Source organism: Lindgomyces ingoldianus (assembly GCF_010093535.1).
Source record: "Lindgomyces ingoldianus strain ATCC 200398 unplaced genomic scaffold BDR25scaffold_61, whole genome shotgun sequence".
In the NCBI taxonomy this organism is placed as follows: domain Eukaryota; kingdom Fungi; phylum Ascomycota; class Dothideomycetes; order Pleosporales; family Lindgomycetaceae; genus Lindgomyces; species Lindgomyces ingoldianus.
The window spans coordinates 246,855-272,255 of NW_022985222.1; the positions used below are offsets into that span (position 1 = coordinate 246,855).

The 25,401-nt window shown below is 51.9% G+C and overlaps 10 protein-coding genes across 10 annotated transcripts; 4 read left to right on the forward strand and 6 right to left on the reverse strand.

Annotated features, from left to right (window-relative positions):
• Positions 1–2,478: 2,478 nt before the first annotated feature.
• Positions 2,479–3,949, forward strand: BDR25DRAFT_114990 (uncharacterized protein). The gene has a single exon (XM_033683629.1). It carries the CDS (start codon positions 2,628–2,630, stop codon positions 3,675–3,677), a length of 1,050 nt encoding a protein of 349 aa, XP_033540123.1. The 5' UTR covers positions 2,479–2,627; the 3' UTR covers positions 3,678–3,949.
• An 893-nt stretch (positions 3,950–4,842) lies between these two features.
• Positions 4,843–5,243, reverse strand: BDR25DRAFT_307873 (uncharacterized protein). Its single transcript, XM_033690923.1, has one exon. It carries the CDS (start codon positions 5,067–5,069, stop codon positions 4,893–4,895), a length of 177 nt encoding a protein of 58 aa, XP_033540124.1. The 5' UTR covers positions 5,070–5,243; the 3' UTR covers positions 4,843–4,892.
• A 128-nt stretch (positions 5,244–5,371) lies between these two features.
• On the forward strand, positions 5,372–7,822 carry BDR25DRAFT_307875 (uncharacterized protein). Its single transcript, XM_033690924.1, has one exon. It carries the CDS (start codon positions 5,859–5,861, stop codon positions 7,641–7,643), a length of 1,785 nt encoding a protein of 594 aa, XP_033540125.1. The 5' UTR covers positions 5,372–5,858; the 3' UTR covers positions 7,644–7,822.
• A 1,760-nt stretch (positions 7,823–9,582) lies between these two features.
• Positions 9,583–10,380, reverse strand: BDR25DRAFT_307876 (uncharacterized protein). The gene has a single exon (XM_033690925.1). The coding sequence runs from the start codon at positions 10,224–10,226 to the stop codon at positions 9,702–9,704; it is 525 nt and encodes a 174-aa protein (XP_033540126.1). The 5' UTR covers positions 10,227–10,380; the 3' UTR covers positions 9,583–9,701.
• A 1,065-nt stretch (positions 10,381–11,445) lies between these two features.
• Positions 11,446–15,263, reverse strand: BDR25DRAFT_337944 (uncharacterized protein). Its single transcript, XM_033693240.1, has 3 exons — positions 14,252–15,263; positions 12,049–14,123; positions 11,446–11,987 (listed from the first exon to the last, which is right to left on the reverse strand). The coding sequence occupies exons 1-3, from the start codon at positions 15,149–15,151 to the stop codon at positions 11,933–11,935; spliced, it is 3,030 nt and encodes a 1,009-aa protein (XP_033540127.1). The 5' UTR covers positions 15,152–15,263; the 3' UTR covers positions 11,446–11,932.
• A 907-nt stretch (positions 15,264–16,170) lies between these two features.
• BDR25DRAFT_245983 (uncharacterized protein) lies at positions 16,171–17,001 on the reverse strand (the record flags this gene model as incomplete). The annotated part of the gene is made up of 2 exons (XM_033685912.1): positions 16,171–16,491; positions 16,546–17,001. The coding sequence occupies 2 exons, from the start codon at positions 16,999–17,001 to the stop codon at positions 16,171–16,173; spliced, it is 777 nt and encodes a 258-aa protein (XP_033540128.1).
• Positions 17,002–18,076: 1,075 nt separating this feature from the next.
• On the forward strand, positions 18,077–18,947 carry BDR25DRAFT_363005 (uncharacterized protein; the record flags this gene model as incomplete). Its single annotated transcript, XM_033696667.1, has 8 exons — positions 18,077–18,199; positions 18,262–18,317; positions 18,366–18,385; positions 18,434–18,506; positions 18,550–18,565; positions 18,639–18,686; positions 18,733–18,867; positions 18,894–18,947. The coding sequence occupies 8 exons, from the start codon at positions 18,077–18,079 to the stop codon at positions 18,945–18,947; spliced, it is 525 nt and encodes a 174-aa protein (XP_033540129.1).
• Positions 18,948–18,974: 27 nt separating this feature from the next.
• BDR25DRAFT_397251 (uncharacterized protein) lies at positions 18,975–19,637 on the reverse strand (the record flags this gene model as incomplete). The annotated part of the gene is made up of 3 exons (XM_033698491.1): positions 19,439–19,637; positions 19,265–19,407; positions 18,975–19,215 (listed from the first exon to the last, which is right to left on the reverse strand). Exons 1-3 carry the CDS (start codon positions 19,622–19,624, stop codon positions 18,975–18,977), a joined length of 570 nt encoding a protein of 189 aa, XP_033540130.1. The 5' UTR covers positions 19,625–19,637.
• Positions 19,638–21,366: 1,729 nt separating this feature from the next.
• BDR25DRAFT_245991 (mediator of RNA polymerase II transcription subunit 10) lies at positions 21,367–21,859 on the reverse strand (the record flags this gene model as incomplete). Its single annotated transcript, XM_033685913.1, has 2 exons — positions 21,367–21,655; positions 21,717–21,859. 2 exons carry the CDS (start codon positions 21,857–21,859, stop codon positions 21,367–21,369), a joined length of 432 nt encoding a protein of 143 aa, XP_033540131.1.
• A 198-nt stretch (positions 21,860–22,057) lies between these two features.
• Positions 22,058–25,201, forward strand: BDR25DRAFT_397254 (uncharacterized protein; the record flags this gene model as incomplete). Its single annotated transcript, XM_033698492.1, has 3 exons — positions 22,058–22,675; positions 22,743–23,619; positions 24,822–25,201. Coding segments are annotated over exons 1-3 (1,776 nt in total), but the record flags the coding sequence as incomplete, so codon positions are not given.
• Between the last annotated feature and the right edge of the window lie 200 nt (positions 25,202–25,401).

Below are 25,401 nucleotides of genomic sequence, written 5' to 3' on the forward strand. Positions count from 1 at the left end.
CGAGATGCGGGACTTTTGCGAGCCGTCTCTTGCTTCCAAGATTGTCTCAGAGACTCGTCCGGGGTACATCAAGTGGCGTACTCGAGACTATAATTTAAGTATTGGGGAAAGCTGGCAATATGGCGGGCGAGTTGGCCCTCGTGACCCGCTCCTTCAAGGCTCCTCCAATCTACACGCAGGGCGCGCGAAATCCAACAGCATTGGATGAGTTTGAGATGGACATGTGCTGAAAATCGAAGATGGAAAACAGAAAGCAATGCGGGCTCAAACTCAAAAGTTTAACGACATAATACCAACAGAAATTTGCAGCTCATCTGATATGGTCGAGAGCGGTTGCGGCCTACCTTTTCGTCCACTTTTTTTTTGCAGTGGTGAGTCACTGAGACACACGTCGCAGTGCATGCAGGACGCATGCGGCCTCACTCTGGCCAGCAGATTCTGAAACAGCGACAGAAAGTTTACCTGCACGTACGATCATTGGCAGTGACGACGAGAGCTCGTCAGAGGAGATCTCGGGCGACGCAGTTGAGAATGAAGCCTACGATGTTGGAGTTGGAGTTGGAGTTGGAGTTCGCCGCTTGACGTCGGCTAGAAGTGCACATGACAACAAGGTCCCGTTTCGATCAAGGCCCCTGTTCAGCTGAATGTCACCTGAAGCGGGACGATCGGTCGCCAACCTTCATGCTCAAGATGCATGATCAACCGAGCGTCTCGAAGAAAGACTTTCTCCCAAAAAGCCAGCGAAACACCCGGCAGCGAATGACGAATTCCGCCACAACCGAGTCGGATGAAGTTGGGTTGAGCCCCGAAAACCGTCTGCTGTGAGGCGCAGCCGACAAGAGCCCGGCTCGCAGGTTTCGGGGTCGCCTTTGCAGATTTTGAAACATCGTGGCCATGGGTTGCTATCGATAGCACCACTGATATGGGACGACGATAGGCTAATCCGGGGTCGTCAATACTTGCGCAATCGCCATACGCTGCCTCAAGTGAGGATACTTCTCTCCAATCGATGACATGTCAGAAAAGGGGAAAGCTGCTATTGAAACGGCCAATCTATGCAGGGCAACGTTTAGACAGCGGCCGCGAATATGCCTCATCTTTCAACCGCATTTTCAACAGCATTATTATCTTAGCATCAGCCGGCGCGAGAGTCGAAAGCTAGCGACGGGGGACGTCTTCCTTGCATGGCAGAGGCCGGATAGCGAAGGATGGGGAGGTCGGATGCTGGAAAAGGTCGGCAAAGGCGACTCCGAGGAATGATCGCCGGCACCATCCACCACTTGGTGCACAGCCGCAGAGTCGCAAGATTTCCACGCAGACGTCGTCGGCTATGCCCGATGCAGCAGTCAGTGCTTTCGAGGTGTGGCGTCGCCTTACAGACTCCCGCGAATATCGCCATCGACGCGATGTGAGGTAGGTTGTCTTCGTGGGTTACAGACTGCTTCAGCACGCGCCCAAGCTACTCGACGACGGCCCTCTGTGTTTATTCTTCTGGACCGTGTCGGATTGCCCATCGCGATCACATGAGGCAGCGCGAATGGGCTTTCTTTGCGGCCCCAATCCCTGCTCGCATCCCGGCTGCCTGAGCTGATTGGGCTGACTGTTTCTCGCCCATTTTTAGCCACAGTCAACGACAACCTGTCAAGAGTCCAAGACGACGTCGTCTGCCTCCCACGACTCCCACCTTCTTCGACTTTAGGGCAACAGTGAGAAACACTACCCCTAGCCCGCTCTTTGCGCCGTGAGTCCCTTTACCCGCGCATTCCCTATGAGGCAGCAAAGCCGCTGCGGTGCGCTCTCCTTTTGGACGTCGAGAGAAGGCTTCTGGAATCCCCGTTCGACAGGCGGTCATGTTGCAGAGCCGGTCTTTCGAGGTCCCAAGGGGCAGAGCATCGGCTCCTCTCGCATGCGGCGTGTATCAGTATCACAGGCAGAGAATCTGGCTGCCTGCGAGCGCATCGCTTCATGCTGTAGTGCGCCTGCACAGTCAACCGTGAGCTCGAGCTTCAGCTGCCGTGGTGAGTATCGAAACGCAGGCATCTTTCGATACTTTTGCCATTTCCACATGGAAGGCTGATCAGACGCCCTCTCGTCTACTGTCATCTCCGTTCTGCATGGCCTAGATGGACTTTTGCAGCCATGAGGACATCGCAATCTTCGCTCAGGCAGGCATCCGCCTATCCACGCGCTTCAACGGTGAGCAACGCGGTCGCCGTGCCGGTCGGTCAGCTTTGGATCCGACCTAAACCTGCAGCTGCATCTCTCGCCATATATGCACGATTAAACAAGCTAGATGCGCAGTGCGTCCGAACGGGGCAGTGTGCATGATACCCTTGCCGAGCTCTGTGGCCACGCCGACCGGCCCATCATCTTCCCCTCGTCTCGCTCTTAAGATGGATCGCACCCACCACCGTTAGCCTTTTCTACCCTCCACCCTCTCACCTCGCCTCTTCCTCACCTCATTCGTCCGTCCCTTTCTTGTCTCCTCCTCAACCTAAGGCGAAACAGCAAAAGCGTAATTCCGCCTGAGACATCCTTTTTGAATTCCCTTTGTTCCTTTCCTTTCGTTGATACCGTCGTCCCATATAATATCGCATCGCTCGAGCACATCGCCACGAATAGACATAATGCCCATCTCATTATTACCAGCTTCGGCCGCCGCATTTGCGCCGCGTTCGGCGCCGACCATCGTTCTCAGTTCTAAGGTTGAGCCGTGGTTAACCCAGACGTTAAAGCGGATAAACCGGGTCAAGCGCCCGCTCAACAGCGTCCCCCAGCACAACCGATGTCTCACAGAAACCCTGTCCGGCGCGAGCGCCATATGGTCGCTATGTTCCATAATGCTCCCCAAAGCCCCAGATTCGGAACTGCGAAGGGACTCCAACCCGCTGGTTGAAGCGCTGTTCAACTTCCAGTTGGTACATATTGAGGCATATGTCGTGCACGTCGACATGGTATCACAGCATGAGGTTGCATTCAAGCTTACGCAAGACACCATCGAATCGCTCATCGAGTACCACAAGGACATCTACTCGATCGACGTGTCGGCCAGCACATGGAACTGGGCTGAAAAGGAAGTACAGCTGAAGAAGCTACAGGAAGAGTTTGTGCAGGCAGTCAACCGCTACGTCTTCCGGACTGGAGTACGGGCTTTGGAGGGATTGGAGGAGGAGGGTGCGGGAGAACTACTTGAGGGCCGAGGTGAGGACGTCAAGAGTGCTATCATGGGACTGTTCCTTCCACTCCTTCCCCCTCCACCAAGGATTGTCGACGTCGTGCGACCAGCGCCGCTCCTTCCAAGTTCACCAGGAGCTGCGAATTGGTGGCACCCGGGACATCACATCTCACAGCCCCATCCTGCGCCTGTTGATTCTTGGAGAGTGGTTCCATCAACACCAAGCCCAACGATCGCAACCTGCAGTGAAACACACCCATCCTTCTGGAGTACAATGGGCACCAATGATATCCAACTCCCGTCACCGACACCCTCATTCAGCCAGCCAATCTACTCCACGAGTCAGTACTACAGCCCACCCCAGGCCACCGCTCCGATACCCGCCCTCCCATTGCCCAGCGTGCTCGCCCAGCAATGCGGGTCAAGCGCTGTGAATAGTAGCTTCGGCGGCGGATTCGGATGGGACACGGGATTCGCACCACAGTACGCAGCATTTACGTAAGCGGATGAGTAAGACTGTGAGTGCGATCCTCTGTCGAAGCCTGGGAAGTGCGGACCTGGCCAGTCCTACTTCTTCTTCCCTACTACCGCACCAAGGTTGATGTGCACAACCTTGTGGACGCCCGACATGAGACGATGTATGCGATGTGCATGAAGCGATGTGTACCAACATCCTACAAGAGCATGGGACGGCGTTTTCCTCGATTTTAGCGACTTGCTTTGAGCAGAGCCATTTCTCTTCTCTCTTCTCTGGTACAAACTTTTCCTTGGATATCCGTTTAAGTCCTTGTCGTCTGTTTTATTAGCGAGCGTCCAGTTTTTCCGTATTTCCTTTGTGGAAGTTTCGAATTTTTTGCATACGGCGGCCGGACCAGGCCATTTCTTACCGTGTTTCCTTTGGTTTGCATACTCTGGGAGGCTTGTATGTCGGGCATTTTAAAGACAGGTTACAGACAGCCTCACGGCTACGAGGCGGGCACACTCGGATTTGGATTACTTGTTTAATGTCGTATTGTTGGACGGCTGCGCTATCTCTTCATTGAACATGGCATGCCAGACTCGAATGATTTGGCGCAGGGTACTCGTTCCACTCGTCTACTCAGAACTGGCATTGAGTGCCAGCAGGAAAAAGCTGAGAGGCGGCGACAAAATCTATACACGCACATCTGAGATGTTCGGCGTAATCGTCTGTCCTTGTGCAAAAGGGAAAGCTTGGTGGATGCCGGGGACGCGGGGTTCTTAAGGGGTGAGCTGAGACAAGCTTCCGTCTGTGGCGGGCTTGCTTTCTGTCAGGAAAGTATCAGTCGTCGGCTTCTGCTTGCGGAAGGGACGCGACATTTCCTGAGGCACCTCGGAATCGGCGCTTCTGGTACTCTGCCGAGCACACTGGATGGCAGGGACTGTAGGGTCATCTCCTACTCTTCAGGACTGAGTCTTGGAAGACGCGCTCCGTAGATCGGGGTGAATTGGATGCTGGACAGAAGCGTGCTTCTACATATAGGCAGTCTAAATGTAATAAAAAAACACAATTTCAATGAACATGGATATCTTGCCGATGAATGAGGGTGCAAGTGGTGGGTCAGATGGGTTTTGGGGGGGAAGGGGGGAGGGGGGAAGAGGAAAGGGGAAAGGGGGAAAGGGGGAATGGGGGAAGGGGGGGGGGAGAAGTGACGATGGCGTAAACGACAATATGAGCGATTTCCGAGAGTGACTAGGATTAGGTGGCCTTGAGGATACAGACCTCTGCCATATCCCGGGAGTGATATATTCTAGACATGTGATGCATAGGAAGGCGGGGTTTAGCAAGTGGTTGAGGCATGAGGTTGGCCACTGGCTGACTCGCGGCGGCTCTGCGGCTCTCTGGCCAGAGTGTCGGGATCGCCAATTGGAGCATATGGGGATCTTGAAGATGGAGGCGCACTCTCGGAGGGGGAAGGGAGAGGCGCCGTGTCATTATTAATGCGACGTTTGTGACGTTTGCTGGCCGAGTGTCGCGTTTTGTCGAGGCTGTTTCAGCGGGCCTATCCCCGGCGGAGCATCTTGGATTGGGCACTTTGAGGCGATGTCGATACAAGTCTCCGGCACAAAGCCGGTTGCTGCGTCTGCCTTCTTCCTTCTAGACGAGCCTTTGTCATCGCCCATTGCCCATCTATCTCGCCCTCAACATGTCGCCCGCACCTGCATCCCCATAGCGCCCCGAACGACGGACGACTCCATCGCGTGCACTCGACCTGCTTGCCGTCGCTCGCCCGCGCGATGCCCCCGGCCAACTCGCGAGCGACAAGCCCGCCCGCAGTGAGTCCCCTCACCCGATGCAGCTGTGCAGCTGTCTTGCAGCAGGCGGCCCAGCGGCGGCCCTCCGCAGCCTCACGTCCTGGGCTGCGACTGAGTGACTGATGAGCGACTGACTGTGTTGCCCTCGCAGGACTCGGCGCAGCGTGCTGGCACCCCTCCGTCGTATCTGTCGGCCCTCCGTGAGTTGGAGAGCCCGGTCAACCAGGACGTCCTCAATCTCGCAGCCACGCTAACCACCCAAGCCGAAGACGAGGCCGACCAGGAGAGCCTGCGACACCTGCGCCAGGCCGAGCACGACGAGTGGCGCATAGAGAGGACCCGCGAGCGTCTGCGCCTGCTCGAGAGGCAGCGCGACGACATCGAGAGACGCGACCGGCTGCGAAGGGTCATGAACAGGCTTAGCCGCATCCACGACCCGCCAGCGTACGGCGACCGAATCCCCAGCCAGAATAACCTGTACGACTGGTCGCCCGCTAACGAGGCCGACGACGAGGACGAGCTGGACCGGATCCTCGCTGAGCTCCGCCGTGAGCAGCCGAACACCCACCCCGAGATCCTGCGAGTGCTCGGCCGCTCGCAGCTGGATGCGGAGCGCGAGTCGCGCATTCGCACATACTCGTCGAGGCTGCTGAGCTCGAACCAGCCGTCCCAGTCGGCGGACAGCTCCCTCAGGTCGGCGACAATCCTGCAGTCGGTGCGAAGACACCCCCGCTTCTCTGCCAGCAGCAGGAGAGGCTACGAGCACGCTTTCCCGCCGGAGACACAGCGAGACTCGGGAAGCAGGTCGCCGCACCACAGTGAGTCCCGAGACCGGTACACCGTGTCTGAATCCGCTCGTCAGGCTGCCCGGCAGCGCCTGTCCGAGCTGCACACTTCTCTAGAGCGAGACCGCGACCGGGACCGTGACATGTTGGCACGTGTAGACTCATACCGGCGGAGCTATCTCGACCGAAACTCGACCTCGCCGTCGACCGTCTCCCCATTGCTCGAGCAGACGATCAAGTACCTGTCGCGGATACGGCACTCGAACACGGAAGATGACAGCCTAAACTTTGCTCTGGATGCGGGCTTCTTGAACAAGGACTACTTCTGTGAAGAGAACTCAGATTTCGTACTAGACACATGCACTCTCCCTCCCCCAGCCGAGACGTCATGGCTAGCGCCGGGAGCTGTATTGAATGGATGTCAGCATGCCACCTCCGTCACCTCAACCGTCACCTCCACAGCAGGGGGCGCCACAACAACGCTGTACCGCTTCAGAAACAATGATTCCATGACCTCTACCACATTCGAGCCCGGCCGGCCATGGCTAAGTCACAGCTACACTCCCCCACAGAGACGAGCTACAAATCCTACAGGCCCCGAAATCGTGACCTCGCATACGCCGACGCAAGATCGATGGCCAGTCAAGGTCACCATACACGCCGTAGACTACAGTACGATGTGTCTGTCAGCAACTATGGAAGCGTACAACGTACCCTCACATCCCCACTCCCACCAATCCCTCCTCAGCGCCTCGGTCGACAGATCTCACACCCCATTCACCCGCACATCATCAATCACCACCTACCTCGAAGGTGAAATCCTGGATTTCAACCAACACACCCTCCTCACCGAATCCTTCAAGTCTAGCCCCTCAAACGACGCAACGTACTGGCGAAAACTGCCCCCGTTCCAGAAATTCACCGATGACGAACTCGTCCGGAACCTCGTCAGCAAGCGCTGGTTCACAGAAGTGCTAAGTCGGGAGTGGATCCTCATGCGGTGGAAGGAACGGTGTTTCGTTAAATCGCTGAACCGGTCCACGGCTGATCCTCCAGCTGCGCAACCCCCTCATCCCAACTTCGACTTCGCGTCTACCACCTCATCCGATATCTCCGCCAGCTCGACGGCGGCGGTGGTGTCGTTTAATACGACGTCGTCGAGGGAAAACCACCCCGATTCCGCCGACTACCATCGGGGGAATGCAAGACAGCAAGAGATGGATAGAGATAGAGAAGTTTTTGATGATTCAGGGTGTGGGCTTACAATCTCGGGGTTTTATTATGTGTGTTTGAAACGTGCGGATGGGAAACTTGAGGGACTGTATTATGACCCTCAGAGTAGTCCGTATCAGCATCTGAAGCTGGAGAGTGTTAATGGGGGCGTCTTTCCTGCTTGGGAGTTTAAGTAGGAGGGGGAATGATGAGGGGCAGTGGAATATGGGATTATGGATGGATCATGGATTCGATGAGATGATGGAGATGGCATGCCGGATCACACGGTTCTGTCTGTTCCATTTAACTTTAATATTGCATCTGTCCGGCGTTCATTGCTTCTTTTCTTCTGTTCTCTCTCTCTCTCTCTCTCTCTCTCACACACACACACACACACTGTATGTCTGTCTTTCTCTGTCTATATCACTGACTGACCCTTACTACTGGGTCGGAGGCTGGATCTGGTTTCTGGTTTCGGCGTTCACGGTCTTTCGAGCCGGCAAAGTACCCGTCCAAATGGCGTTACACGGATGGCATGGGATGGCATGGGATGGCATGGGCTGGCATGGAATGGGTGAGGACGGTCTGCATGTGACATGATATGGCATGGCATGGCATGGCATCCTTGGGTCCACTCGCTATTTTCGTTATATCTACCAATTATATCGTCACTAAGGATGATAACGGTTGTAGTGCTGGAGGGTAGGGTGTTAAGAGGCGGAGATATCCGATATATACCATAACAGATATCTGCATCTACTTAGACCTGCCTTCAATTCTAGCAATGGGTTGGGTGGATTATGTCCTTCCTGTATATGTTTCAACTTGTGTGCTAGTACCCCTAATCATGTCCGGTCGTATCTAACTATCTGCACCCTGCCAACCCAGTACGCATTGCTAGAACAAGAGACTATGTCTAGCTTTGAGCCTGTTGAGGAGCTTGAGAAGCAGCCAAAAAAAATAGTTCTTCGAGTATCAAGATAAGGTGGGAGGGCTTGCCAAAGGGGTAGTAGAAGCACCCATCACTCACCATCCGAGAATTTCACAACACTTAAATTACAGTTAGCTATCTGCAGCACGCATATAGCAACAAGACATCCTCTCCTAATACGAATACGTAAGTATTCCTTACACTTTACTACTTCAACATGTTACGTAAGGGCATTGGATGTTACAAGACATAGCTTTCATCCTTTTCGGAAACACCATTGGTATACAAGAACACTAAATACTGACATGACAACTCTTACCGCGATGGATGAGTTGTCCTAGTCAAGGACAAATTGAGAAGGGAGGTTCAACTCCTGTCACACTTACTCCCGCGGAAGATATGGTTTCCAAAATTGCTAGTAGCAGAGTTAACGTCCATCACTGCAGGTCGAAGAACACCCTGCGCCGAGAAATATAAGGGGTAACGTTACTTGAAATTCAAATAAATCAAATTCCGTGCACACGATAATTTCTGCTTTAACCCTACGTAGGCAATGTGCTGTAGCTATTCTTAAACACCTAGGACCTGTTTAATCTAAAATTTAAGTGTGCATCGCTGCCTTCTCACCTAATTTACTTAGAGCCTTCTTTTAGTGTAAAATAATGTCTCCTTGCTCTAGCACTACTATTAAGCTCTTACTACTTATAATGCAAATAAAAGGACTATATCTAAGCATATAAGCCTTACTGCAATAGGAGGAAGTTATCATCAGCCCTATGCCTGCTATCGCACGCAAATTCATGCAAGATCGCCACGCCAATCACTATCTCCAACTAAAGGAATCACTAATCTAGGCTAGACAAAAACAGCCCTATATGTTAACATTATTATTAAGTTGTAATTACTTAGAGTGGCTGTTAGAACTGTGGTTGCGTAGAACCTTTCTCTGTTAGTCTTAAGGCGCTAAGGACAAAGACTCTTTGCTTCCGTCAAAGGTCTTGAAGCCTTTTTCTAAACTAGATTAGCACAATCTTGAACCCATACTACTGAGATGCAAGCACACTAACGCTCCAACGCGAGTTATTTTTCGCTTCGATGGGAGATACGATCTTCAAGAGGCTGCGATCCAGAATCTGTGCACATGTTTCATATTTTCATAGTTCTTTTCAACTATTCTCTGCTTCATTCAACCCCCCATTGAGAGTCCTACATGCCCGCCTCCAGCATAAGAAATCAAAGGTGCTGGGCTAGTTAGAAACTCTATCGCGTGGAAGACCCTGCCCTGTTCACGCACAGTTGCAGTTTATCCCACCAAGTTCCAGTCCTATCCAACCTTTATAAATTCCCAGATGATTCCCTCAGATAACTTATTCCCATTTCTCCCTATCTTCTGCAGCCCTTCTTCTGCATTAATCACTATGGGGCGAAGTGTCCACCAGTGCAACATCTGCATGATATAACCTCCATTTGGCATCGGAGTGATGGTAAAGTGCCTCCATCCATTATGCTGTTCTGCCGAGCACTTTAGTCTTCCGCTCCAATCGTGACACAGAAACCTATTCGAAATGGGATTTCGGAAACCGATCCAACCTTCGGTTTCCACACACTTCCAGTGGATGGAGCCTTGGCCGCCTGGTGGCGCCAGTACAACCTGGCCGTCAAGTAGTGTAATTACATATCCCGACGAGATAGAGCGGATGATAACGGTGAAATCATGCGAAGGGACACCGCTGGATAGGTCGTGATTTTCTAGGACATCTGCGGTAACGTTTTCGGAGGTTGCAGTAGGCGTGTAATTGGAGTTATCGGGATCGGAGACGGATTCAGAGTCGAATTGATAGAAGCTCATGATGGCGTGTTTGGCCTGCGGAGAGTTGTTCTGTTTTCGAAGAATAATCCTCCAGAGGGTGGTTTGGTCAGGTGTTTAAGCAAACCCGAAGCAGCTCGCAGCCTTCTTCGGGCGTTGTCGTTGTGGGTGTAATGGACGGATGAGGTTAGGCGTGAATATGTTTTTAGTGTCTGAGTCGACTGATCATGAATCAAAAACCCCCAGTTGTATTCAGACCCTAGCTAGCGCGGCGCTAAAATGCCAACACGTGATCATTCATAGACGCTTCTGGAAGAGCGCCAGCGTAGAATCCAATACATGTAGCCAATCATCTAGTATTATATTATGTAAGCGCGCTAATTTCTCATGCAAAAACTTATTGTAGACTACTTCGCATAGATAAATTCGGAGTGCATGTTTTCAGAGGCTGAGCATCTTGAAAACTTGAAAACATCTTCTCCTTAGGTAGAACTATCATCCTAGTGCTCCGAAATCTGAAGAGGTATCAATAGCCGCAATGGAGCAGGGATGCAAAGCTAAAGCGGTCCTCGACAATGCGAACGGAATGGTCAACGGCAAGATCAACCGTCGTGTTTTTCGCGCTACAGACTGGTTCCTAGAAGAAAAATGTCTAAAGAAAAATATTACAAGCGCTTTTACTTTATATACTCACAAGTAGAAGAATTGTGGTGCCTAAACAATAGATTCATCTCGGCGTGGGGTGTTTCTCAACCAGCAGTGATGGACGTTAGCTCATAATACAAAATAAAAGGCCCTAATATTCCTTATATCATCTTGGACTATGGTATTGCATCACACAGCATAGCATAGCATAGCATAGCATAGCATAGCATAGCATCAAGAATATGCCGTACTTGTTAGCGTGAGTCTTAAACCGAGTCTGGGGTGGAGCGGGAGTCATTCTCACCAGCATAAAGGAAGCGGATGAGCAGCGGTGGGGGAGTAAACTCTGCGCTAACATTACCGCGCTTATTTTCACAGCGACTAGATGCAGCACAGCATGGAGAGCGAGCAAGCTTGTAGGTAGCTTCTAATTACGTACTGCACCCCGTCATCTCTAGAACCTGGCAAATGGTAATTTTTGAACAGATCCTTTTTCATTCTATTAGTGTACTCTTTGATTCTGGCAAGTGAAAAGTTGAGGTCCCCGTACGTCAAGCCGCTTCACCATCATTAAATTAACAATCGCTAATCTCAATAGTAGCCACTCTAGCCCAGCCGTAGACCCACAGAAAGAGGAATTAAGTGATACCTAATCTATCAGACTAAACACGCACGGAGCCGAAACAAGCAGCTGCGAACTCTCTGCAGCTCCCTCACAAAAATCGTAGCTCTGTCAGATCGGGGGTCCCGGGACCACAGAGCAAGTACACTTGCCTCTGGGTCTACTTCTAATTTAGGCCCCTGTTGGACGGTAGGAAAGAGAGAGGTTTGGACCGGTAGGCATGGTCAGATGTGGGAGCTGAAGAATAGAGAGATATAAATAGTTGGTGATCCGTTTAACGCCATGCTATTCCATTCCATGTAATAATGTACAGAATGCGCTGTGGGAATCTACGTATGCGTCGTTGGGTGTATAGAGGTCCATCATGTACGTATGTACAGTTACAATATGTACACAATAGCAAACCAGCCTACGCCTACGCTTGCGCCTCTTAGACTCCGAGTATTGTGTTGTATGCTCCGAAAAAGTGTCGACAGTAGCATCATGGCCCCGGATACCCGATCATATCGCGATTATCGTCAATAATCCGGCCATACCTATTCTCACCATTAGCTTTATTCTGCACCGCATTCGAGAAAAGGAAGGGGGTCCACATACTCAAGCAACAGTCTAAAAAACCACACTTCAAAATCCACATTCCTCAAGACCTTGCCGGCCCACTCCGAACTCCGTTCCGCGATCTCCCTCGCCTTTTTCTCTCCCACACTCTCCCCATTCCCGTCTTTCCTTGGCTTATCCCTATCCTTCTCCCTATTCCTATCCCTATCCCTATCCCTACCCTCCTTTCCCTCACCGCCTTGCCCATCCGCCGCCGCCTCTCTGTCCCCTTCCTGCACCCCCCCAAACCATCTCACTAAATCTAAATGTTCTTCACCCTTCAAACTCAACGGCACATAATGCACCCACGGCCTCAACCACTCCTGATGCCACTCCCTAAACACCGCCATCTTATACGTCAAACTCCTACTCCTCAAAAAAGCATAAAACCTCCCGCTAAACGCATTACCATCCATATCCAACAAATGCTTGAAGTACCACGCATCCTGGCCATCGGCCCTGGGGGCGATATTGAAGAATTCCTTTTGTGCGTCGCAGTCGCCAGGGTCACATTGCCCGATGTGGCTGAATTTGACGTCGATGAGGCGGGTGAGGGACTTGCGGTCTACATCTTTGACGACTAATTCTGGGGTTTGGGTTTGTGGGTCAGAGTCTCGAGGTGGGAGATGGGATTGGGATTGGGATTTGGAGACCAGGATTTTAGCTTTGGAAGGCGCGTTTAGGTTGCGTACGATGTGTTGACGGTGTTGGCGACGCCATCCTCCGCTTCGGCTGAAGCCGCCCGTCGTGCTGCCGCGCCAATACATGGCGTTTGTTTTATTCTCCCACGTTGTGTCTCTATCTTCATCGTAACCGACTCTGCCAAACCAGTACCACGGACTGGGATACAGGATATCCTGGAAACTACTGATTTTTGATTGGGAGAAGATGGGAGTTAGCTCGTGGACGATGTTGAAAGCGTTAGGACGCTCGAAGAAGCCAAAAGAGGAAGAGAAGGAGGGGGAATTGCAGATGTCGGAGAAGGCGGAGACGTTGTAGACGTAGTTGAGGGGGCCCACTGCGTAGGAAGTGAGATTGTCGGCGGGGGAGTCCTCGTAGTTCCTTGCTTGGCTGTGTTGGCTACAGGAGAGCCTGGAAACGGTCCAGGTCTGCTGATGTGCGAATCGATTGAACTTGGTTGTCTTCGCTTCCTCGAAGCGCCGGCCATCGTTCATATCGCTGGGTCTTGGCGAAAATGCGTTTTGAGGAGATGGGTTCCTCATTGCGTTCGGGATGTCGTGGTCTCGAGCCTTGGTTACAAGAAAGGAGAGTTGATCATGTGGCACGACGACGCGAGGTTCATCGTGGATGTTAAAGGCGAGGTCCATATCGGGGAGATACTGGACGAAATCCTTTATCATGCCGGTCGTGGCTTGTTGCTGCCATTCCTGTCCATTTTCAATCTTAACCACACTGCCATCTCGGATCATCATTCCAATCAAAGCATTCTCGTCGGAGCCTAGAGCAAGTCTCACGCGCGCCCTAATAGTAGAGGGTTTCAGAGCCCAGAATGGATACAATGAGCGGGTGATTGTGTCAAACTCGTCGATTAACTGGACCCCGTTCCTTGTTGCAAACTCGTACCACTTGTCGAAGTTTGGGGGGGGAGGAAACCCATGTCGGCGACGGTATTCCTGAACAGCCTCTCCCAGAGATTTGGATTGCCTATTCAACAAATCACCAAATCTCTTCTCGGCAGACTCAATCAACTGCTCGGCCGGATGGCCCTTCTTCAAATCCATCGGAACCGGGCTAAAAGGCGATTCCGGTGAGACAACACCAAAGGTAGATAGGTCATGAGTCGTAGAGGGATAGCGCCGCGCCCCGGATGCATATCGCAGAAAAAGGAAACCAAAAGACGCCGCCGTAACACCAAAGATGATCCGTCTGAGCCGTATAGAGCTCCGAAGATCGATGGATGATGAAGTTGAGGAAGTGGTCATGATTAGAAGTGCCGTAGCTGAATATATGACAGTAAACCAGAGGCCGGAAAAAGAGACGGCCAGGTGCAATCGAGCGCACATGTACGAAAACAGGACCAAGAAGGAAGTATGAACAGCACCCTGCTGAAAAGTCTGTAATAGCAGTCAGAAAGGGGATGGGTTTTGGAGCCTGATATTACGAAATGTTCCAATCGGGAAGGTACAAGAACGTTCCAGTTGGAAAGGGACAGTAAGGAAGGAAGGAAGTGAGCGATACGTACGATGAAGAAGAACAGAGTATTTACTATAACATCAACAACAATCATCCAAATGGAAATCTGGACCGTCCTACGATGTTGCATCGCCTTCCAATCTCCTGGCAACTGTCGATAGACGGGTTCCCAGGTGAAACCATTCGGTGTCATTGGCTCCACGAGATACGCAGCCAGTCCGCACAGGATAGTCATGATTGCCGCAACATCTCTCAAAGTGGCAATATGGTGCTCTCTCTGTGTGCCTTCGATTGGGTTGGGCCGAGAGAAGGTCCCATCGGCGGAAACAAACCCCCTCCTGCCAGAATGGTTGTCATCCTTGGAAGTCTTGAGCGCGCTTTCGAAGAGCACGAGGCCGACAGCCGCAAAGAGGACGCTACTTAGTCCGAGTGTAGTAGTCGGTGACGAGCTATATCGAGTGGAGAGGGCCGCAGCCGCAGCAACAGTGACTATAACCAACAGCCGGTAGGACCTTGCATGCGACTTCCTCTCGGAACCGGCGCCACTATCGGACGAGTCGTCTAGGGAATGGTAAGACGGTAGAGCGAAATGATGGGACCAAATCTCGCTCTCGGAGAGTAGGACCACGAGGAGCGGGAGCAATGCCTTGGTCGACCAGATGCCCTCCTTATCGCAAGCAGCTCTGTCACAAATCTGTGCAAAAGCCAGAAACCCTCCCGCCGCCCAGCTCGTGGCTTTCTTCGAGCCACCACTCCCACTCGCCCCCAGGCCCGCGCGGCATACCGCCGGTATCCATATCAGCGCCCAGGACACGGCCGTCACGAGCAGCGAGTGCTGCACGGGTGTGTCGACATTTGCGACGGTCGCGAGGACAGGGAAGAGCAGCGCAACGACGAGGGCCTGGTTCTTGAGGACATTCTCCGCGATCAGAGACACGGCCGGGTGCATCGGAGCAAGCCAAGAGTCTGCAGAGGTCAGCGGATATCGAAGGACATATCCTGAGGTGGGTGTCGAGGTGCAGGCTCGAAGAGTTAGGATGGAGGAGTTACCAGACAGCTCGATCGAAATAAGGAGGATCGGAGGCAAGGCTAAACTTGTCCGTGAATGGCTCGGCGGGGATCGACGCCCTAAACGGCGCCATGGACAGGGATACGGTGGGGTTGTTTCTTCACTCACCTCTTCAGTCTTTCTATCAGTCAAACAACCTTACCTCTATTTCTTTAAGCTATCTTCGTAATCCTAACCAGCCTTATAGACTATGAACCTCGTGCTCTTTGTGCTCATAGTTGCTACAAGTTCCTTTTCACTCCATTACGAATCCGTACTGTCAGTTCTTATCTAAATTTGAGATCCTTTTGCTGCTGGCGCGCTCCTCTGCACACTGATGACGGCGGGCTCTCCATTCGCCTGCTCTCTAAATTCACACCATATTACCCTTACTACTACTTTCTAACACGTTTAGGATTAGCAGTGCGCAACTTCCTAGCATAGTGGCGAAAACCTGTACATTCTAGACATTCCTGTAACCTTCCAGGAGGCACGAGTTATGAGAGTCATGTTTTGTGGACTGAGTGTCCGAAGAGCAAGGTGGTTTATATAGCGTCATGGCGCGCTAAGCTCAAGCTTGGCTAGGCAGCCCATCGTGGAGACTCCGGCTTACAATATCTAAAGGCGTAGTGCGCTGTCTTTCTGTGCGTTATTGTGTGCAAGGCAATGTCTATTCAACCGCCTGTACGTTTTTAGGGAAAGAAACAAGCTACAATTCATGTTAAAGAAATTAAGAAAAAATGGGTACGAGAGAGGTTTTGCTCTCTTGCTTGTGAAGTTGTAGGAACAGGAGACATGTTGACACGACTGTAGTTTGTAGCACAACAAAATCGGGTAAGATATACGTTGGAACAGAAGACAGCACTCGGGCGTAGGGCCGAAATATGATCTCTAGCTAAGAGCTTTCTAAATTACTACGATCATATAGATTTTGATATCGCATATTTGCCTGCAACAAGCCCAGCTTCACTAATCATCTCCCATTCTCCATTCTCAAACCCGACCGTTCCTAGGGTAAAGTCGTGAATAGAAGTCCAACCACCCTGTCCTGGGATTTCGAAACCGGTCTCCAAGTACTCAGCAGCCTCTACAACGTTGTTCCCGTGAACCACGATCTCCCTCATCCCAGTTTCCAGCACCAGGCGCCAAATGTTCCTTCTATGGTCTCCACTCCAGACAGGCTTCATGCGACATAATACTCCGGCTGTATAGTCAGCGCGGAGTTGAGCGTATGTATTCGCCTGCACAGGTTGTGAGTCGCACTCCAAAGAGCAAACTTCTTCAAACGAACTTACCAGACACTGGTTGAGCTTGGTCTGCCAGTTCAAATTATCACGAGTTGGCATAGTTTGCCACCTCCGGCAGATTCCCTGGGTTACAAAGGCCTTACGAGCCTTCTTGCTCATTTCCCAAGCAAACTGCCACTGGGCGCCTTCAAGATCTGTCCCCGCGAGGTCTGTCTTGGCGGGGAACCTATCGAGCAAGAAGCCGATCCTGTCGCTAAGATTGTCAATAGTCGTCTCAAATTGGCGGGTTGTCGGCAACGAGAAATTCGGAAGCTTCGATTGAATCGAATCCATCATCTCTCCTACGTCCTTTCCCTCGAACGCGTGATTGACACTCGCTACAGCGGCATCAGATAGAGTTTCCCAAGCCCGCCCGCAGCCCCCTTGCAACTTCCCCCAGTCCAAAGATCGAGCGCGTCGATGAACAATCGTAGTGGTCCTGCGCGGTGACTTGATATATGCCATTGCTTCAGCCCACCTCGTGCCATTTCGATCGGAGTCGAAGTACTCAGCCGGCGGAAACAACACCGTTTCCGCGGCGGGATTTGCGAAGAATGAGCCCAGGTCGTCGAATTCAATCGGAGAGGGTGGAGTGGTGTTAGAGTCATGCGACATCCGCGAAGGAGAGGTAGAACGAGAAGTCGTAACGCTTCGTGAAGCTACGGTGCTGCTGCTCGGAGAGGCAATATTGGTGTCAAATGGATGAGACGATAGAGGAGACATGCCTCTCGGGGGTGTGGCAAGACAACAGCGGAAATCCAGAACTTTTGACGTCGTCATGGTGTTTAGCGTTGTTGTGCTCCTCGGTAGGCAGGTCTTTCGGGTCAATTAGTCCGGTATAAGATGGAAGTGAAAAAGATGAGGCTATATATTCTTGGAAGAAAAATAAAAATGGTGAGCAGGGCTCAATGCACGGCTAAAATTGTGCAGTGACAATGTCGGTGAACGTCCTGGTGCTGCTGCCCTAGGAGTGAGAGAGATATGGCCTCAAACATATATTCTTCCGCGAGCTCGTCTGTGAATGACGTATTGAGCGCGAAGCTTCTTTGATGGCATGGCGGGAGGTTCTTGTAAGGGTTGGTGAGAGTGATTGGAGTGGGTGTTGTCAGTGATGGGGGTGAACGTGGTGAAGAAGGTTCGCTCGAGTCGCTCGTCCCTCCTCGAAAGAGCCAAGCGTTTGCGTCGCCCCAATCTTGTGTATGCTACACACCACGGCTTCAAATTCTCCTGTATATTGTGCTTTTAGACTGGCAGCTGTGGTATCATACTGTTGGGAGCGTTTCTTCGTCTCGATTCATCCATGTCGAGGGACTATTCTGAAGGACGTCACCGTGAGAGTGAAATTGTAAGGTTAGATACCCACCACTGCAGACACGCCTCGCCAGAGACTACGAATTGCACCCATGTTCATCGAATTTGAGCCCCGAGGGGCTGCATTCGCTACTCGTTTGCCTACACCTTCACCGACTTGAAGGTAGCAGCATCGTGAAAGGTGCCTTCACTAAAATGGAAGCTGCTCAATATAATATCCTCTTAGGCCATGCTTTGTGCTTCTCTTGGATTGTCCAAATTGTTAACCGCGGCCGTGGCCACGTATTTGTATGTATTCGGGGAGAGGCAGGGCCGCTGGGATCCTCAAAACGTGCAAAAATGTGACTGCTCCGTGAGCAAAATTCGCTTCAAATAAGAGTACACAATAGGAAATGATGACTACACCCGAGAAAGGAAAGGAGTCACAGTGGATTCCAGGTTTTAGGAGAAGGTCCTCGTGATCTAACATCGTAAACTGCATGGGTGATTGAAAAGGCATCTGGATAGAGGCGATCAAGTGTGATCATCTCTGATGAAAGTGAGTAAAAAGTTACAGGAGTACTTTTGAGGTGTGGCAATATCACAGAGAGTTTCGCTGAACGTCTGGTTACGCGTGCTCAAAGCGTCATGCTCCTTCGTTGTCGTCCGATGAGGCTTTTGTCGATTGGCCTTAACAGTAAGCGCCGTACTGTTTCCATTCAGCCAAGTAGATGAAGCGGTAATTTTATGACGACTTCTTTACTCCCTGTAATGGCATGCCTTCATTCAAATAATTCAGCTTACGCATCGAGGATAACCGGGGCGGGCGGTTCTCAGTAGCCCTTTCCAAGTCAAATTCAGTTGCTTGCTAAGTCTAAAGGCTGAAGGCGGGGTGGTTGATCCCAGTCAAGAGCGGACTGTTACAATCAGCAGCAGGAATTGACGCAAAAGTTAAACACTATGAAATTCACGTTAAGGGCGGTATTTATTCATGTAGAAAGCCAGCACAATCCCCCTTCATATAGCAATCCAAAATATACAGTGGATGTTGGGCGATTCGGCCTCAGCGCTCACTTCAGTCCTTTCGTTCCTCATCCAGTGCTCAGAGTAGGCATGACTAATGCCCACCCTTAGGTTTTCGTCTACGATTAGGATTCTGTCCACCAGCACTGCATCTCGAAGGATTGAGATGCACCAATGGAGGTCACTGGAGCGGCATGCACCGCTGACATCCTTCCGTGGTTCTCTAAACTACTGGCAGTGGTATGCATCCAGGAAGAGCCATGTTGAGCGGTGCGAGGCATGCCGTAGTGGAGTTGAACTTGTGCTGCTTCCTTGAGGTAGAAGGAGATGTGCCAGTTTGCCTTGAATCTCTGGCACAAAGTCGACCTCGGGATGCATACAACACGTGTTATGGATGCATGCCGTGCTGTCTCACGGTGCTTTGAAAGGCGGTGCGAAACTTCTAAGTGCATGGCCCCGTGGATAGGGGTACAAATCCTGCCGTTGCATATCACGGTCCATTTGAGTTTTCTCGCAATGCTTCAGTGAAGTATTGATATATGCTGAGACGGTGATGAACTATAACGGGGTGTGATAAGTTCTCAGAGACCTTCGCTACAAGTCTTTGAGACAACTCCGCCCTGAGAATTACTGTGGACCTCAACGGAACCCCACTTACCATCAATTGAAACGGCACCATCTCCATTACCCTCACTCTCATCTCGCAATCGGCCCTCTTCCCATCCCTTCGAGGTGATGAATCAATTGAGTATGAGAAACCGGGTACGTACCTCATGTCTCAACTCCCGGTGTGTTATAATACGTTCAATTAAGGTTTCTAGGCCCTCGAAAGATCATGGTCCAAGCTCCGGAGGTGCGCATTGGTTCATATCCTGACAGGAATGTCTGGCGAACTAAACTAAGGTGAGTAACAAGCAGTGGTGTCCGACCACGGTCAATTCGTCGGCAAAACTAGGATTTGCTCGTGTTTTGCTGTTGTAGGTAAAGAACGTTAAATTTTCGGCTAGTGAGAGTACCGACGGACGTGCCTTACCCCTGTCAATCCCTTCATCCTTACCCTGTGAAGCTCAGGCCGCAACCCTCAGGTACGTAATTGTGCCTGGAAATTGCTCACTTCTGCACAATGGCACCCCACTTCGGATGTTGAACCTTTGACAAAGTGAGGCGTTAGTTCGATTGTAGAAATAGCTTGATGGGCAAATGGGTGAGGGGATGGCGATCGATGACGGTCCGTTTGAGGAAAATGAAAAGTGATCGCGAATGGCGAGTAGATGAAGCACACCATGACAAAGGGAAGGTAACTTGCCACTCCCGAGGTTGTCAGGCTCGCATCAATGGTTTGTGGTGCTGGGCTAGGCTGTCTTGTAAAGATCGTCGATAGGCCGGAGCTTCAGTGTCCCTGTCAGGCACGGGAAAACTTGGCTTCGCTGAAGAAATTGATCCTTGGCAAACGGCAAGGAAGGTAGCAACATCTTTCATCCATGGCCAGAATGCGCATTGTGATGAATTGTGATCGGGTCGGCACGATTGATAAATGTCAGCACCTTGATGCTGTTGTTGGAAACTGTGCTTGGGGGTTTGGAACTGGTCAATGGATAAATGCACCGGACTTCGGATCACTTCCTCGCGGAACTAGTGTTCGTCATGGAAGTCGCGAAGCCGTGATAGGGAGGGACAGTACATCATCCAAAGTACCTCAACCGAGATTCATCACCAAAACAACGTCTCAGGCATACGAATCCGAGATGAGGATTGGTTAGGGTGAATTCGGATACTCTGCTTGAAGTACCTCGCGAAACGGGTGAGGGTTGAGCAGGCGACGGGTCGCAAAATGCGTAAGGCTGGGAGGCAATAACGGGGATATTGTTGGCTTCGACGGGGATTGCTGATGCATATTTTCCTATCGTTATCAGCGGCGTTGGTGCTTCGAATAGCAGTGCACACTGCACAGCAAATCTGTCGAACCCTGTCACTCTCAACGTGCAACGGGGATCTCCATGCTAACATTAAATGTCCGGCAGCTGTCAACGTATGTTTCTTGCAGTAGTGCTTCTCACTGCTCTATACAAAAATGACTATCGATAGAAAACAGGCCTGAAAAGGGAACTAGGGCGAGTGTGCACAGTGCGCGGCGTCCCACGGCGATATTATTTTCTCCCCAGCCGGCACAATCTCCGCGACGTTGACCTTCCTTTGTGCTTTAGAGGGATTAGTAACACTCGTAGCAAGCTTGGATATCCGTACCTGAGGCACTTCCCGAGCCCAGGAATAACTTCGGCGAAGTTGGTTGTGGATTCTTAGTTGCAAATAGATTGATCCAAGAACAGACATGCATACTGCTTTGTTCCGATTCCATTTCCGCAGATGGTAGGTAGTGAGCTAATGAATCTTCCCCCTTTGTTGTAGTCGGGACAGGGTTGTCATTTCTACTCTCATATGTATTGATGGCGGAGGAGTGTTGAAAGAGTCTACACTAGGATTCGCCGGTTTTGGAAGAGGTGTTTCGTACCTGGCGGCTCATCCATCAATCGAGCCGCCGGTCGATTCGGCTACCTTTCGAACGTCGTCCTTGAGCTCTGGTATAGCCAGTATGATATCCTTTGCAAGTATGTCGCGCATCTGGGCATAGGCCTCGCTGCGACCCTTCAGCATCTGGTTCATCCTCTGAGTTGTCTCGACTAGCTCGCGGGTATAGATGTCAGGATTCCGCGCCTTTTCGACGTAGTCGGTAACTTCGGGGGGGATGTCAATGTGGACTGACGGGGCCGCTCGTGAGAGCTTGACGAGGTTCTCGATGAGCGACTGGCTATAGGTTGAGTTAGCTAACGCAATTTTAAGCGATGCAATGGAGGATAGGAGTAAGGTACATTTCTTGCTTCATAGCCTCCTGAGTTGCGCTGCCCTGGTGCTCGAGACCTTGCACAATGAGGTTGTAGAGGCTCTGCACAATAGCCTTCAATTGGGTTTCTACGAGCTTCAGTTTTTGCTGCTGGTCGTCAGAAACCTCCATTTTCAGCAGATTCTCGGGAGCCATTGTGCCTGATGTGTTGAGAGGGTGAGGCTGACAGGTGGGGGGTCCGTGAAAGTGAAAGTGCAGGGGGTGAGTGCGGGGCGCTAAGAGTTTCTCGGCTATACGTTATTCCATCCCCGGACGCTTCACTGGTCCTGCGTCATGGTGTTGACTCCAGCTCAAGTATTACACACCCCCCAAACTACGCAACTGTCATTACTACCGCGTAGCGCTACGCGCCCTACTTGCTACAAGTCTGCCTGGCCACGGCAAGCAACAATGAACAACCATCGGCGATGACTGAGAGCACTCTTCGAGAGGCCAATTTCCCTCAAGTGAAGCCACCGACCCTCCGAACTGCAACCCCATCTGCGCCGGAAGGACAAGGAGGAAACCTGCAAAATAAACCCCGTGCGACGGGTGCAACACGCCCGCCTGAAACACAAAAGCCCTCCCCTGACACTACTTCCGATAAGGCGACAGCTGCCTTCATTCGACGTACTCTCTGCGCTCACAATGTGCTCCTTGGAAATGGAGAGAAAGGACGGAATACCCCGCGCCCGATTGACGAAGTACTACCGCCGTTGACAAGCTCCAACGAGGTTGACCTCCAACTGTACGCCATCATCGCAGTAATTATCAAAGAATTCGTGCAAACGTGGTACTCTAAGATCACGCCCGACCACGTATTTGTGAATGAAGTGATTCAGATCATCGCACACTGCACTCGGGCCTTAGAACAGCGACTACGTAAGGTGGATTTGGAAGCGGTTATTCTGGACGAGATCCCTGGGCTTATTGAAGCTCATGTGAGCGGTAGGTGGTCCCATTCCCCGGAAGGCATGAAGACGATCTATGAAACGGCCTGATTGATTTCCCAAAGCGTTCCGCCTCGCACAACAACAGGCCCAATATCACCATTCATTAGTTTCAGACCCTCGTACTGTCTACCATACGCTCCACCCACACCCTGCACTCTCTCCTGTTCCCTCCGAATACGTACCATCAAGTGTGGTCGAGCAGCGGGAAAATGAATCCGTATGGCGCCAACTGCTAGTCCAGGGCGTGTTAGCTGTGCTGCTACCCACCGAGGATCTTGAGAATGGATGCCTGCGGGCGCTGGTGGCGGAAATTTTCGCCGAGATGATACTTGGGAACGGCATCAGCGACAAGGCTTGCGAAGGATGGTTGTTGTGGGAAGCCATTACGAGGATCGCCGAAGTCCTACAGGACGCGTCTAAAGGCGCAGACTCCCTATCGAAAGATGCCCGGCGAGCGCCGGAGCAAACCCTGAGTCGTCTCGAGCGCTACGGATTGCTGGCTCCATCATCCTTGGGCGGATCGACTGAGCCTGGAAAGCCACTGTTACCCAACAAGCGACGTCATGGGGGAGGGCCGTGGTCCACCATGTTTTGGGTCGTGGTCCAATATGCATTTTTGGCGTGTAATGCGATGCGCGCGGTGATCATAGGATTTGCGACATCTTCGTCTTCCCCTCCGAGATCTGGCACAGCAGCTAGCGGGCAGTCACCCGTTGAGGCAAGCCGCCAATCGCATTTGCCGCACATGGAGCATCCGACTTCGAGGCGCCCCCTGGCGTTGAAACGGCCTATCGTAAGCATGAAGTTGTGGAGCTGCACGTCGCGACTTATTGGGCTTGAGTTGCGCATGCCTTGGCTCTCAGGCTGCCTCTCACTGCTGCACTGGGGAGTACTGGCTGGGCCTGGCAGGGTGGGTGACACTGACCATGTATTGGACAGGTGAGTGACAAAATCCTTCTCGTCTTTTTTCTGGTTGGTTGGCAGCTCTCACCCCCCCAATTTCGTGCAACGTATGCTTTCCACCCATCCCTTAACTGCAGGACGCCCTGCATCGACTTTCGATCACTTGACCTGGACGCCAGCGAATGCGACGGCCCGTAGTCTCTCAGACACAGTCACCCTGTGCCGGCGTGCATCGACTGCTGCAAGCCCCGGCACCCGTTCCCGGGCGGTAAGTCGAAGCGTCTCATGCCCAGGCCGCCCTGTTCTTGGCGCGCAGTGGCCCCTTTTCTCCCTCGGGCTCAACACCACCAGCCTGTCCACCACCCCGCGAGCGGGCACTCTTCGGGACTGACTTCGCAGACCTCAACGCCGTTCACGATACACGAGGTCGGACACGGGACGCCAGCCCTGCGCCGTGAGGGGAGGCCTGTTCCGTCTTATCGTGGCCCCATCCTTTGCAGATGTCCCGCTTACGCGCCCGGTTGATCTGCCCAACTGTTCGTCTTGCTCGGGACTGGCCGTGGTCGCAGGCGCAACTTAGCTGGTCGCGAATGCTGTCCACACGACCCAGACCGCCAGAGGAGTGCGCCTCATTTTTGTCGACGGCTGATTCGGTTCACGACGTGCGATATCGCTGCCCTCCTTCTCAACATGGCGGACCTGAGGGGCTCTCTCGTGGCTGGCGAATGCATGCTCGGCATTAGTGCAGTATTCAACGCTATTTGATCACTGCCCCGGATTGGCCTCCATTATGGGACTCTCTAGAACCCAGCAAACAATAATCTTGTGCCACGATGAATGCGTCCTGTTCAATCTACGCATGCTATTTGAGCGGGCTTCACATGCTGCAGATGTCCTGGACACTGTCTCCTCATCCTCGAACAGACTCGACAGGAGCGTCAGGAAAGACGGCATCGACGCCTCACTTCTACCACCTTAGGAATCTGATGGCCAGATCGATTAGTGTTTTCCAGCTTCGCTTGGTTTCGCACGTATCGCATCCCAGGTTTTGGCACCGTTTCCACGATATCTCACTTTCTGCAGCCGTAAAATTTTATTCGTCGTCTGACTGTAGCGACCCACCCATCTAGATTACACAGCAGACATTTTGCATCATTTCGGACCAATCAGATAGCTTTTTTGACACTGAATTTTCAGCATATCCGACGAAACTAGTCAAGCTGATTTTGATTCCTTAGGTTTCTATCTCACACCATGCGAATGCATGTCCTGAACCCCGCCTTCGTTCCCATCCTTCTCCGCACTGTCCGCGCGACCCTCTTCCCAAACAACACTCTCGGGCCCCCACGCAAGACGCCCAACGTTGAAGAGGCTAGGCTCATTAAGCGCCGTTGTGCAGCCACGTTATTGGGCTTGCTTCCCGGTAGTGTGGCAGCTATTTTCTTCGCGAGCGAGAATAGCGCGCTGCAAATGGTGCAGATGGAGGAGTTGCTCGAATGTCTCGACGATGCTTATCTCAACAAACACCTGATCTTCCAAATTGTAGAGTTGATTGTGGTAAGGTTGGTGCCGGAGCTGGGGGAGAGAGGGGTAAGGGAACTGCTCGAGGAGCGGCTGGGTTAATCCTGGTTAAACTTATTTTTTATTCCTACCGTGGAAATGGTACGGCGTCAGCTTTTTGCCTATATGTGGTGTTCTTTATAGGGCTTGCTGCTGGGTATCTGTTGCGTCTTTTGGACTCATCGAACGGCGGTGCATAAGCCATATACAGCATGTTCCGCAGTTCTGTTCTGATGTGAGGTCAGAGCTCCGCGCATG